At 36.3% G+C, this 13969-nt stretch overlaps 1 protein-coding gene and 1 long non-coding RNA gene across 2 annotated transcripts; one reads left to right on the top strand and one right to left on the bottom strand.

The window, feature by feature from the left end:
* The first annotated feature begins 1983 nt into the window (after positions 1-1983).
* On the top strand, positions 1984-9763 carry LOC101744183 (CKLF-like MARVEL transmembrane domain-containing protein 4). Its single transcript, XM_004929082.5, has 4 exons — positions 1984-3433; positions 3583-3729; positions 4345-4611; positions 7401-9763. Exons 2-4 carry the CDS (start codon positions 3601-3603, stop codon positions 7545-7547), a joined length of 543 nt encoding a protein of 180 aa, XP_004929139.1. The 5' UTR covers positions 1984-3433; positions 3583-3600; the 3' UTR covers positions 7548-9763.
* Positions 5090-13562, bottom strand: LOC110385708 (uncharacterized). The gene is made up of 4 exons (XR_002430963.3): positions 13093-13562; positions 11618-12772; positions 9781-11205; positions 5090-5535 (listed from the first exon to the last, which is right to left on the bottom strand). It is a non-coding gene; the product is annotated as an uncharacterized LOC110385708 (long non-coding RNA).
* Between the last annotated feature and the right edge of the window lie 407 nt (positions 13563-13969).

The following is a 13969-nucleotide window of genomic DNA, read 5'->3' as shown; positions in this document are numbered from 1 at the left end:
CTGTCGTAAATTTATAAAACAATTTAAGACTAACACATAATTTAACAAAATATTGCATTTGTTAGGTTGAACTATCAGATTTGTTACTAGTATTGTCATCTTCATCACTGCCGTCAGTATTTTCAACAATATTGTCTATTCTCACATCTCGTTCAAAATCTTGTAAACTAAATTTTGCTTTGTTTTTTCTACGACATTTCTCCAGTCTTCTGTAGTGACTTCTGCACACGCAGGTTGTAGCAGAGGTATCATTTTAGCAATACTTCAGTACTGGTAGAAGGGTGGTTCAGTATTTTTCCGCGCTGTGTGACTCTTTATTTGTACCCAAATAAGCTCGACGACGTGAAAATGAATTAATAATATCTCTGAGTGCTGACAGCATTGATAAAGATGACAATACTAATAACAGTTCTGATCGTTCAACCTAAAAAATGCAATATTTTTGTTAAATTATCTACTCGTCTCTTCTTTTTCTCTATAGATTTACGAAAGAAAAAATAATAATGGGACAGGGGTTCACCAGATGATTTGTATAATCCACATATGATTCAAGTTCCTATCGATTCATTCATTTTAATCGATGTTTTTAAGTAGGTCATCTTACTATGAAGATAACACTGACAGACGTCAAATTTTACATAAAATGACCTCACAGTAAAAAGATATATAGATACTTATAGGTAGTTAGACAAAATGTATACCTACTCAATACCGGTCACCCACATTCGCACAATTACGCAAACACGCAAGTGTAGGACGACATTTACAAACGATTATGCAAAGTTTTCGCTGCATTCGTGGTTTTCCAAGCTGTGTCGGTTTTGTAACAGACATCAAAGCGCGCGAACCGCGATCCTTCGCGTAGTCTCTCACACATTCGTGTGACCAGTTGCGCCCAGGATTACGAAGGCAACGGACGTTTCGCTATTTTCATAGATCGTGACATCTACTGTGTAGCGTATCTTCATCAAAAGAAATCCCTTATAAACAGCATGGCTGTTAATGATGTCTGGGAAAGAATTCAAAACTATTTTTCTCTTCAATGTTCTATTGACGAATTAAAAAAGAGGAGAAATTCGTGAGACATTCGTAAAGAAGTGTAGGAGGAAGCGCAAACGGGTTCGCAAATTGAGTACCGAACACATTTGCACAGCCGCTAAGTTTGCGAATGAATGTTTGTAAGTGGCCGGCATAAGAACAAATATTAAGTAGAGAGTAGTAGTAATATTAAGTAGAGTAAATAATATATTAATCTGTGATGTAGACTGTGGTCTGTTAAATATGTCTCAAATGAGTCAAATAGGTACCTATCTATTATGTGTATGATTGAACGTATGTGTCATAACTAATAAATAAAAATCACTGAAGTAGGAAACCTACTATATAGATAAAAATAAATAAAGCCTCAATAGTTCTTATTTATGACAGTGGTGAACGTAGATAATATACATTAAGCAATAGGTATTTGAGAGTGGTGAAACGACTTTTTTGGCGGGAGCGCGAAAGTGAAGTTGTGTGATTTGTTTTATTTTGTCTATTTAGTGTTTCTTCAGGTTTAAATGTGGAATAACGGTGGTTTATTTACTGCTTAAAATCTGTGAAAGTGCACAATTGTGGGAAAATGAAACAAAGCCACTGGACGTAGTTTCTTGGGATCATCCAAAAAGTCCACTGAAAAAGTTTCAGTAAATGACCACCATTTTACTGAGATTATATTTCGTCACATTACATCTCATTTGTGAATTTAATTCGTTTTTAGACGTTTATGTTATGTCGCGATTAGTTTCCTTCGTTTTTTATTATTCATAAACTATATTTAATTAAAACGGCGAATTATAAAAATCTTATTATTTGACGCTGGCTAATGCACAAACCGGGCTGGAGCCAAAAAACAAAGATGAAAAGAGTGTTGTTTTTTTTAAGGGATTTTATGACCTGGTAACTGAGACCTTTAAGTCATGTCTTATTTTAATTTATATTTTTATGAAAAATGATATTATGGAGTGAAATGAATTGGAGATGATTGATTTGAGACATTAATCAACTGGGATGAAATTAAATGAAATGAAATGGAATGAAATATAATCTCCGTAAAATGGTGGTCATTGACTAAGATTTTTTCAGTTGACTTTTTGGAGGATCCCGAGAAGTTACGTCCAAAATTCAATTCAAAATTCAAAATCATTTATTTCAACTTGGATGTCATCAAAAACACACTTGTTGAATGTCAAAATGTAAAAGAAAATGTTAACTCTACCACCGGTTCCAAAAAAAGCCACAGTCCTGAGAAGAACCGGCGAAACAAACTCAGCGGGCATTTTTTTTTTTTTGGATTTTCTCAAATATTTTCTTTTTTTTTTTTAAACAAGAAAACATATTTACAGTATACGAAAAAACAAGCCAAAAAATACAATTCAAATAAATAATAATAATAATGAAAAATGAAAAGGCCAGGAGCGAACGCCTCATTCCCACGTAGTGCCATCTAGTAAAAAATCCTTAACTTTATAATATGCCTTGTTGCACAAACGTTCCTTGACAGTTTTCTTAAATCTATGAACAGGTAGTAGTTGAACGTTTTGTGGGATCTTGTTGAAAAGTTGTACACCCAGCCCCCTGAAAGAGTTGCTTATTTTCTTAATTCGAGCCGCCGGCAACGCAAGCCTATGTTTGTTCCTAGTGTTCACATTATGCAAATCGCAGACTCTGGGGAATCCTACAATGTTTTTACGCACGTACAATAAATTTTCAAAGCGGTCCAGCGGCTTTGTTTCATTTTCCCACATTTGTGCACTTTCACAGATATTAAACAGTTAATAAACCACCATTATTACACATTTAAACCTGAAGAAACACTAAATAGACAAAATAAAACAAATCACACAACTTCACTCCTCGCGTTCCCGCCAAAAAGTCAAAAAAAGAGTGTTGACTGACTGTTGAACTCATAGATTAAAGTGCAAGTAGAAATATTAGTACATGGTGAATTGTTGTAATTCACAACACGATTTTGAATTCTTTTTTAGAAAAGTTATGGAAAAGTTTTAAATCGTAACTAGCCTCACAATTAGCAAATAATTGTTATCGCTCATATTTTAATATGTGAATATTTTACTTTTCGAACAACGACGGCGCGACGGCGATTGTTATGTAGGCTTAAGACTACGGTAGTGTTCTGTGGATACGCTTGTTGAATGTAAACAATGATACATACATAGGTACCGTACCTACCTACTCAAAATCTACGAGTTCTCTGCTGAAATGAGTCATTAACGTGCGAAACACGTTCCGTATATTGTTTGTAATATCGGTTAGTGGTTGGGTGTCAAGGAGTGATGCGCAGCGAGCCTCGTACATCAGAGCTTATCTCATCGTAGGCGTTGCTAGTGTAAGCATCGCGTTCAAACATTTTGTATGGATGTAACGTACGAACGTAAGTCATCATTTTCTATTATTTATAATGCAGACTTTTTTATGTGTGGTTTATATCAGTGATTGTAAAATAAGGCCAATAATTTAAAAAAACTTCGTTTTACGTATTCATCAAAAAATCAAATAAATTACAATAAATTTTATTTTCAGCATAAAGACTGCCTAAGTATGACATACCCTAATCAACCTCGGCTACCCCAGTCCATGGGCTCTTCCAACACTATGTTTGTAACTGAAGTAAGATTTGATCCATCATACGCTAAAACGGTACCGGGAGTAATAAAAATAATCATTATAGTAAGTACCTAATCTATTTATATGTTGTATCACCTTTTTATCTATTTATCTGAGGCAAAGATACATAAAAGGAAGGAATGATAAGAAAATTGTATCTGTCAAAACCATATAAATAAGTTCATATATATTTAGACACAGGAAATTTCTTTACAACAGCAAAAAATAGTATCTCCAATATGCAGCAACTCAAAAAAGAATCGAGGTCAAATGTTTTAGGCCTTGGCATTTTACTTTACTTTAATTGAATTAGTTTATTAGCCTGGATGAGCAGAGAACATGGGCAAGACTGGAAATTGTTTACAGGAACCAATATATGAAAACATAATTAAGTCCCTATTCTACCTTTCTCAACATAACACATGCATTCCCGTTTGTAGGATTGATGATGTACAATACAATGCATACTTTGTTCTTATGCCTGAATGTAGTTTGGTTTCTGGTAGTTTTCAAGTTGTTGTAAAAACAAAACTTGAGTAAAAATATAACCATCACACAAAATGCTTCCTTGATAAAGGTAATAAAAAGTTACGAGGCTTATTTATTTATATATCTTAATAGATTTATTTATATATAGCCTTTTATATATATAGCTATAGATTTAGGATTTGTTGACAGATATTCAGTTTGATTGCCTTCATCTGCATTCAAGCTTCGTCTTTCTGGTCAAATGGACGTGGAGTCTACTTCAATGTTATAGCACAATTTGGTATCTGGTATTCAGTTGGCATCCTTTTCTGCTATCTATTTCACATAGTAGAAAAATACCACAATTGGAAATGGTTACGGATTGAAATGATAGCTGATGTTGCATTTGTGTTCCTTTACCTTACAACTTCAACAATTGTTGTGGCTTTTGGATCTGCTGCATACTCAGCAGCTGGGGTAAGTGAAAATAGTCTATTATAATTTTTGTGAATTAATATTTTATAATCTAACTGGTTGTTAATTCATGACTTTGTATAAATAAATAAATAAATAAATAAATATTGATCTAATTACATTACTTACATTAATGTACAAAAATATATATCCTTCCAGATTAGTTTTTTTGGTGGATGAAATCCTGCATCTGTTTTCTTTCTGTGTATGAAAAATTATTATTGTGATGATTAGTTGAGTAGTTAATATAGAATATGTTAATATGTAAGTCAATATATGATATAAGATGAAATGATAATAAAATATATACATATATACATATGATAGTTAATACATATGATAGATGATGGCGTAACAAAGAAACTTTGCATATTGTCCTGAGTTATTGCACTATGGCAGAAAATTTTACACCAATGCCATTTAATCAGCCTGAGAGGACCTCTACTTGAAATTGTCTTTTCTGAGATAATAAGTCAAAACCTACAGCTTCATTTTTTATTGATTCAAGGCAGACAAAGACAGCTCCGCTATTGCTACCTGCTGAGGATAATTTTAAAACTTGCTTTGTAGAAGAATGTATGTAATAAACATGGTGTAACATTTTTATTGCAATTGTAGACAGATAGTCTTCTTTGTCTCCACCTTATCCCACTAGGTGGGGTCAGCACAGCGAATTTTTCTATTCATTATCTTCTATCAGCCATCATCTCAACACTCACTCCTCTCTCTCTCTCTCATATCATAATATCATCATTCACACACTCCATGTCTTCTTCGGTCAACCTCTTCCCTCTCTACCTTGCACTACCATTTCCATATGGCTCCAAGGCACATGCATCTCCTTTCTACGAAGGTAGACATAGTGCCCGTTGGAAAGTAGTTGTTACTCCCAAAATCCATTATCCGTAGGCACAGCCCAGCTGCTACCTGCAGAAAATAATAACAATACTTGGTATCATTACTTTTGTACGTTTTCATAAACTGCAGCTCTACTTATTGATTTTAACTTTTCATCTACTACATATTTATTTCCACATTCTCAGATATTCATGAAAATTCTATTTTTTCATAATTACAGGTGAAGACTAAGCTCAATATTAACTGTTAATTTAAAAAAATCTAATTATATTAATTGCATATTTGTCATACATCATATTATTTATCATGAAGTTTAGCTTACAATTTAATTCTCTGGATAATATTTTATTATGTCATACGAGTGGGCTTGGCTGACTAGCTCATCAGTCCTTGACCGATTTAGCCTATTACTGTTTAGTTCATCATAATTAAACAATAACCATAAATAAACATAATATTTATTGAGTGTGGTACAATTCCCAAAAGGGTGAGGCCAGTGTTGCATATCCACACACTCCTTCAGAAAAATGTAAAATTATGAGTGATTATTGTTACTCACTCATTATGAGCCCGCCAGGGTGGGTACCATCCAGGTGCCCTATGTCTGCTGCGAAGTATTCAGCGTTCAGGTTCGAAGAGTTTTTTTTTTGCTTAGATATGTGGACGAGCTCACAGCCCACCTGATGTTAAGTGGTTACTGGAGCCCATAGACATCCACAACATAAATGCGCCACCCATCTTGAGATATAAGTTCTAAAGTCTCAAGTATAGTTAGAACGACTGCCCCACCCTTCAAATCGAAACGCATTACTGCTTCACGGCAGAAATAGGCAGGGTGGTGGTACCAACCGCACGGACTCACAAGAGGTCCTACTACCAGTCGAACCAGTAGAAAGTAGAGTAGGACAGCCGCTGTACAGAGTGTACAACATTGAGACTTCAACCCCAGCTTAATGGTAGAATACATCATTTAACATCAGGCGATACTTGAGAACATTCACCCGCCTATGCATAAAAAAATAATAAATGGTACCAGATTCAGAGTTGACCTACTTACTTATACATTTACAATAAAAGGGGCGTGTCGGGCGATAACTATGTCGCTCTATAATAATCATGTTTCCTTAATGCCTGTAGACACCATAATAGATCTAATTTTTGTAACTTTTTTTCCTCATGATTGAGATGCTGTTTAAAAAGCGGTAGGTCTTCGATTTGTTTTTTAGCACAATGAGCAGCGTTTTAGTCATTAGTAACCCTATTGTCCCCGATAAATAAGGGACATTTTTATTGTTGTATATATTGTATTTCGGAAGACGATCTTAGACGAACAGCTGGCCCAAACTGGATAGACGTAGCACAGGATAGAGACGCTTGGGCATCTTTGGAGGAGGCCTTTACCCGATCCGGGGTTCTTGCTAATTAAATTTTACTGATTCATTACAAAACTCTTTTACATCTTAAATACTAATACATACATTTATATTTATTATATATTTTTTTAAACTTTGTAAAGCAAGAAATAAATGGCTTATTAGTATTATATTGTATTTAAAATTTCGTCAAGTATGTAAAAGCGTTTACGTTATAATTACCGACACTTTGAGCAAACCGTAAAGTCTTCGATATCGCTTAACATAAAATTAATGTAACCATTTTGAGAATAAATCGAAAATGTATCAATATTTTTTTCGATTCTTGGTTAAGGTTACCGTTTACCCGATTTCAATCGTGTTCTTTTTAAGCTTTGCTTCTCACCTTGTGTCTCACCGCTCGACATTAGACCGATCCTGAGATTATCTCCCATTTGACGCAAGTAAACTAATTTGTTATTATCACAATAAGCAGACCAGAGCACGGTTACCTGATGGTCAGTGATTACCGATGTCGTTTTCAAAAGTCATTTGAAAGTTAATAAAAGTAATCGTTTTCAGTTTTTCGGCTACCTGACTATGGTGCTTTTCGGGAGCGACGCCTTTATAAAGTTCAACGCGATAAAGGCAGGCGAACTGGCCCAGGGACGTAAGGTCGTGGCCAAAGAGGCTCACACTCACATCGCCACACCACCGGCCATGCCGTGAGACCCTGTACCGATCAATATCGATATAATTATTGTTTTAAGACTTAAATGTGCATACCATTAGTACCTAAAATATGTACCACCAAATATTGATCACAATTTTCATAGTTCAAACACTTTTACGGCTCAATCGCCAGTCAGGCGTCTGTCGCCGTGAAAAATTATAATATTTATTGGAAACATTGGAAATTGTTGAAAAACAAAATGAAAAGGCGAGATTAAATTGTAATATCTTGAAGATGATTTGTAAAATGAATTAAAGCCTTTCAGTATTTAAACTATTCGTTCGAAAAAAGTTCTAAAACAACGACGTTGGCAAAATTCCGAATTGTGACGTCATTCGTTGCCAAATGAAATTACTGTAGTGGAAAACACGTTGATTCGCGTCTATTGTTTCCGTGAATGTCATAGAAACAACACTGGAACGGTTCTCTTCACCTTGGGAACGGGGAGCAATGTGCTTAATACGAGTTTTTTAACTTCTCAATCGTGTAAGAGTTAACTCAAATTTGTATGGAGTTGGAACAGCGGTAGTGGCAAACATAAGCAAACGATCCAACTCCATACAAATTTTAGTTAACTTTTACGCTATCGAGAACGTTAAAACAATCGCACTAAGCACACTGTTTTACGTTCTCATCGTCAACTGACATCTATTAATAATTTGTAATTAAAGCCGGAACCACTCACCGCGCCGTTAACTAAATAATCTAAGAACGATCAACGCAACCACTGATTGTATTCCTACGGTACCAGCGCGGTAGTTGAATGTAACCTGTGACGTCACCCGCCCCCACTCACGTGTTAATGCAATTTTCATCATCCACAGCACTAACATTGTGTACCTACCTACCGACGCTTAACAACGTTTCGCTCACAAACTGAAGTCATATCTGATTGCGGTTTATTCAAATGATTGGAAGTCTATTACAATTTACAATTAAATACGGTTATTTGTACAATTGCTACGGCAGGAGCGGCTTGCTTCTGACCTTGACAATGTTGATGTCCAAGAGCGAAAGTAAGCACCTGCCGCGAGCCGTTAGCGATGTAGGCAGGACGCCACCTGAAGCTTGACTGATACTCGCGGCGTATCTTTAGAAACTAAGTTATTAACACATTTAGGTCTCGTTAAAATTTTGTCAAGTTTATGATAAATGATTAAATAGATAATTTTACTTCGGTGCTATGACTTATTTATGTGGATGCCATTATATTTTTAATTTTTTCATTCGTAATTTACACCTGAAACTACGTTGCCAAACATCAGAATGTGATTCGTTAATATAATGCTCACGAAAATTCAAATTTACTAAATTTTATTTAGATTAAATGGCAAATACCAAGTAGAAAGCGTGCGACAGTTGGCGCCAAGCCACCCCCACGGGAGGAGGGTCGCTGAGTACTATTGACACAGTTATAACTGTTACTCGGGAGGTGATTATTAAAAATAGTGAAACCAGTGTTGTAATTGCTCTGAGGTAATACGCGTGCCAAAACTTACACGTCCCAATATTTTTACGAGTGCTCATGTATGATAATTTATCTGTAATAATATATTGACATTATTAGTTGTTTAGTTATTTATTTATTATCTGTTAGAAATTTGTGATTAACAAAACGGCCTTTACTTATGACGATGTAATCAAAGATTAGTTTTAAACTTTAAGTTTTAAGTATTAGTTAGTGAGGTAGAATTAGCTCGAGTGGCGGTGTTTGTGCCGGGAACCGCAATCCAGAAAGAACTCACCGTCACGTGGACTCGAATGGCACGGGACCGTCTGATTTGTCGCTTCTTTGTGATATAATTCTAAGTTTTATTATTCTGTATATAATGTTATAATATAAGTTTGAACTTAACATGTTTCTGAAATTGTTGATTATGTTTATTAGACTGCACAAAGCACGTTTTGCTGTCGTCTCGACCGCATCTCTCGCTTCGAGCAAAGGGACTTGGCTTGGGTATTATTCTGTTACTAAAATAATTATGTATTTGTGTAATAATAATGAATTGTCACAAATAATTTGAAAATAATCAGTAATTTGTTACAAGAGCTGCGACCGACGTTCTGTAATAATTTAAAGTAAAATCAGTTAGACGTACCCGCCCTTTCCTAATTCATATCGTCATTAAATATCTTGTAATAGTGTTAAAGCCGTATAAATAACATTCCAAATTGTATAAAATTATATTCTTAATAAAGCACGTTGCCTATCGATTGTCTTTTTGTAACCTTTAAATCTAAAAAGGAGACGTTCCGTCATCATGTCCCGTCGAATGGTCGGGGCTGGGCTGTTGCTGTCTTCCAATAACAAGAAGTAGGTAATCTATTTCCTTTGGTAACCAGATAAATTGAATAGCTGATTAAAATACCTGTCCTATATATCGTTTGTTCGATTTATTTATTTATTTATTTAATAAGTTGCACCAACAAAGTGATCATCAATACAAAACATTGACAAATTGACAAAAGTTCATGGCAGATGTCACCTCAATTATATTATATACCTCAAATCAATAATTTGCTCTTGAAATGACAATTAACATAGAACATGTATTTTTTCATGAACATAAAGAGATTTTCAAATAGTTAGGGGAGACCGGGGCAAGATGAGATAGCTAAGACAAAACTCGCTGTACAAAGACAATTATACTCTTTAATTAAATTATTTAAGAAAACAAGTAACACTTATACATTTGTCTCTTAAAATTAATAATTTTATCATGCAAAATCACAGAACTTTTTTGACAAATAATGATTAACGGTAATGAGGCGAATTTCCCGTCTTGCCCCATGGATGGGGTAAGATGGGAAATGCTACGGGGCAAAAGGAGTACGTATTTTAATCGGGTAGACAGCGTTCACAAATGTGTGCCCCGTTGTCTTCTTCATCTACTCCGGCACAGGAATCGTGTGCTCAACCATGGCAAATACTGCAGATAGCCCAACCCTCGGTGGACTCTTAATGTAAATAACCACAATAGACGCAGGCTCAGTCACCATCCTCCTCTTAAGATGAACTATATTTCGATTCGATTTCTTTGGCGAGTCTTTTAGCTTGACGCTTGTTTTCAGCCCTTTTTATCTTCCTATTTCCAACTTTATGTATTCGTTTTTTTTATCTTTTATAGTCTTCTGTCCATAAGTCTTCATCCGCTTCCGTTCATCCAAAAATTCATCTCGCATCTGCTTCCGAGCGTATTTTGTACATGGGTGGGACATACGTTCCATGGCTATGCTATGCATAGCTCTTGCGGCTGGTGTCAGTTCTGGGCCAATCTTCTCCTGCCATGCCAGTTTCTTCATTAAGTGGGCTATCTATATGATTTCGCTGAGCCAACTGATAAGCTATTACACGAAGTTATTTTCCTGTTAACCGTGCTTCCATAGATTTCACACCTTGCGCCAACTCATCTTCTTGTTTTGCTGTAAAATGAGTTTTGAATCGTCACAAATGCTTTTTGCCATACTTAGTCGTTACCGGAATCAGTGTCGTCATCCACAGTATCACGAGTTTTTCTTACACGCCGGCGGAACATTATATGTAGCAAAGGCTCGAGGAAGCCCCATCCTGTTATTAAGAACCCATAATACCCAGTACTTCAGAGTCCCATTTGCCACGATCTGTTTTTCGTTTGTAGTTCCGAACCATTGTATCTGAAAAAAAAAAAAAACTTTATGAGAAAAGCAACGATATATCTTGCTAATGTAGAAGTTACAACAATATGTACTTATACTTTTTTTTATACCACTAAGTCGGCAAAGAAGCTTACAGTTTGCCTGATGGAAAGCGGTTACCGTAGCCTATGGACGCTTGCAAAACCAGGTTGCAATACTATCGATAGGTAAGTAGGTACACGGAAGGCATTATTTAAACCACAAGGAAGGGGCAAAACGGGATAGTATCCCGTTATGCCCCGATCATTGTGCCCCGACCCACATGTATTCAAATAAGTTGAAGCAATTCTAATATTAAATCTTACCGGCGCAAAAATCTAATCTGAATTTAAAGTGTTATAGTACTACAACACGCTGAGGATTAAAACATTATATTAATTCAAGTACTTACATGTCTGCACATCAGTTTCTTAACCAAAAACCGGAAAAAACACTTGCAAAATCAGTTTTTTTCCTATACAACGCAAAAACGAGATCCAACACGATCGCTCTGCTCGGACGCACTTGTGCAGAGTGAATTTCATGCAAATTATCTTGCCCCGGTCACCCCTACATGGGAAGTTGTTCGACTGGCTTGGGCGATGTCTCATAATATTTTAAATACGGAAGACACGTAGGAGACGACCTTGTCACCGTTTTGTAACGCAATGGGAACGTCGAGCGAACCGCAGTCTGCACGGCGCCCATGGCCGTACAGACGGTCGTATGCATACTTGACAACTATCGATTAATCTTGTTGGATGCTGTCAAGTATAGATTTGGTTCCTTCTGCTAGTATCTCGTCACCAATTAGGCGCAGTAACTCAATTTCCGCCATTAAAATCTTTGACCAGCCCATACCGTGGGCTTCGAAGGCTAAGTACTTAGTCGTCATTCTCGACAGGGGAATGGCATTCTGGTCTCACATTAAGTCAGTACGCGACCGACTACTAGGTCCTTCCTAGTACTTACTACTAGGTCGACTCTACTACCCCGTGATCTGCAAGCGAAGTAAATTGTCCCTTCATAACAAAATGACACCACAAAAGTTGAATACGTTCCTTCATGATCCATGCAAGTGTAGAAAACCTTATCCTTATGTTATCGTGGCCGCCGCTAATTACTTATCCGACCGCGACGGAGCAACGCAAAGCCGAAACATGTCTTGTCGGATCCCACGGATTCACCCTCGGTGCTTTTAGAACCCTCAAGCACCGGCCACCGCCCTCGTCGTCGAACTCGTCGATTACGACGAAGAGTTCGATGAGCGAATTAACCCATAGACACAGCAAACTGAGTTTTCTCAGTGGGTCGCGATTCCGATCCGATGGTAGATTCTGCGTAGCACTGCTCTTGCTAGGGTTAGCGTTAGCAAATTCTCTCAGGTTGAGCCCGTGAACTCACCTACCCGTCCGGGCGTAGCTGGAATAACCTCTTAGGCTACTAGCGAATAGGTAGAAAAAAACTTGGTGGACGTGAATGAAGTGAAACTTCTTTTTTGATTCGTAGTATTATGGTTTTCTTCATTTTTCATACTTAAATCAAATTGCTCTTGTGATAGGGAATGCTGTGGATAAGAGACATTTTCAACATTTATATTATATATTATGTTTTGAATTAAACATAGAAAAATAAATATATATGTATAAATTTTTTTAAATACTTCATTTTGAAATATTGGACACTACTCGTTGCTAACGCTCGCGCTGGCCTGTAACATACTCTATGCGCATGTGTTCGAGTGCCACGCATTCACTCTCACTCTGTCTCTTTCTATTCCATGGTAGCGTTAAACGTTTAAAACGCAACCTTGTTGGAAGTCGCATTAGAAGTTAGAAGTTTCACTTAAAAAAAATATTTGATTTGTTGTAACATTATTAACATTACCTTGTAACATTAGTTGCAACATTGTTATGAAATGAATAAAAACCTTTCGAAATGAATTTGTACTGTTTAAAGCCTTCGTCAAACAGAACGCGTAATTAGCGCGCGTCAGAGCGCTAAACTGACGCCGAGATGTGTTGTACTACTATGGTAACATACCGTCAAACAGAGCCCCAACGCTATAAGTACGCAACGCTCGGTCTCGGCGTTATGACGCTTTGACGTCAGGCGTTGTAATTTTTTACAAATTTTATTTTAGCGTCCGAGTGAATGTGTATTAAAATACTATATATGCCCGTTAAAATTATATAAATAGTTAGAAAATACCCATGCTTATACAATGCCACATCTGAATCACTCGATTTCTTAATACTTTTAAATTTTCACACTGCTATCGAAAGGCACTATGATTTGGCGAATGCGTTACGTCAAGGAGCGTTAGACTCATCTAGTCAATCTGAAGAGCGCGACGTTAAGTATGCGGCGCTAAGTACGCGTTCTGTTTGACGAAGGCTTTAATCGCCTGTTTGTGTTGGAGATAAGAGTTTGCTACAACATGCATCATTCGTATATAGTCCAGTCACTTTAGACATTCGAAGTTACATAAAGTCCCAACAAGCTGAATTTCTGTGAAATTGTTCAAAACATAATTATAAACAATGTCTAGAAGTTCGCCATCATTCCCCTGTAAGGAAAAAAAAATATTCAAGGTCAAAGGTCAAAAAAATGATTTTCAGCAAAACGGTATAAAAGTACCTCAGACAAAAATTGAAGATCATAAAATTATCTATAAAAAATGTATCAATACTTTTTTTCTTACGAGCCACCGTTTCTGAGATATAACGATTCAAAAAGTTATAAAAGTTGTTATCGTCATAAT

This window comes from Bombyx mori, chromosome 4 (assembly GCF_030269925.1).
Source record: "Bombyx mori chromosome 4, ASM3026992v2".
Classification (NCBI taxonomy): Eukaryota; Metazoa; Arthropoda; class Insecta; order Lepidoptera; family Bombycidae; genus Bombyx; species Bombyx mori.
Note: the sequence above shows the minus strand (reverse complement) of the source record. Positions and strands in the feature narration are given on the sequence as shown.

Coding starts and splice junctions, on each gene's coding strand:
- LOC101744183 (XM_004929082.5), top strand. CDS start 3,601: ATGACATACCCTAATCAACCTCGGCTACCCCAGTCCATGGGCTCTTCC. Junction 3,730..4,344: donor TAATAAAAATAATCATTATA/GTAAGTACCTAA, acceptor ATTTGTTGACAG/ATATTCAGTTTGATTGCCTT. Junction 4,612..7,400: donor CTGCATACTCAGCAGCTGGG/GTAAGTGAAAAT, acceptor AATCGTTTTCAG/TTTTTCGGCTACCTGACTAT.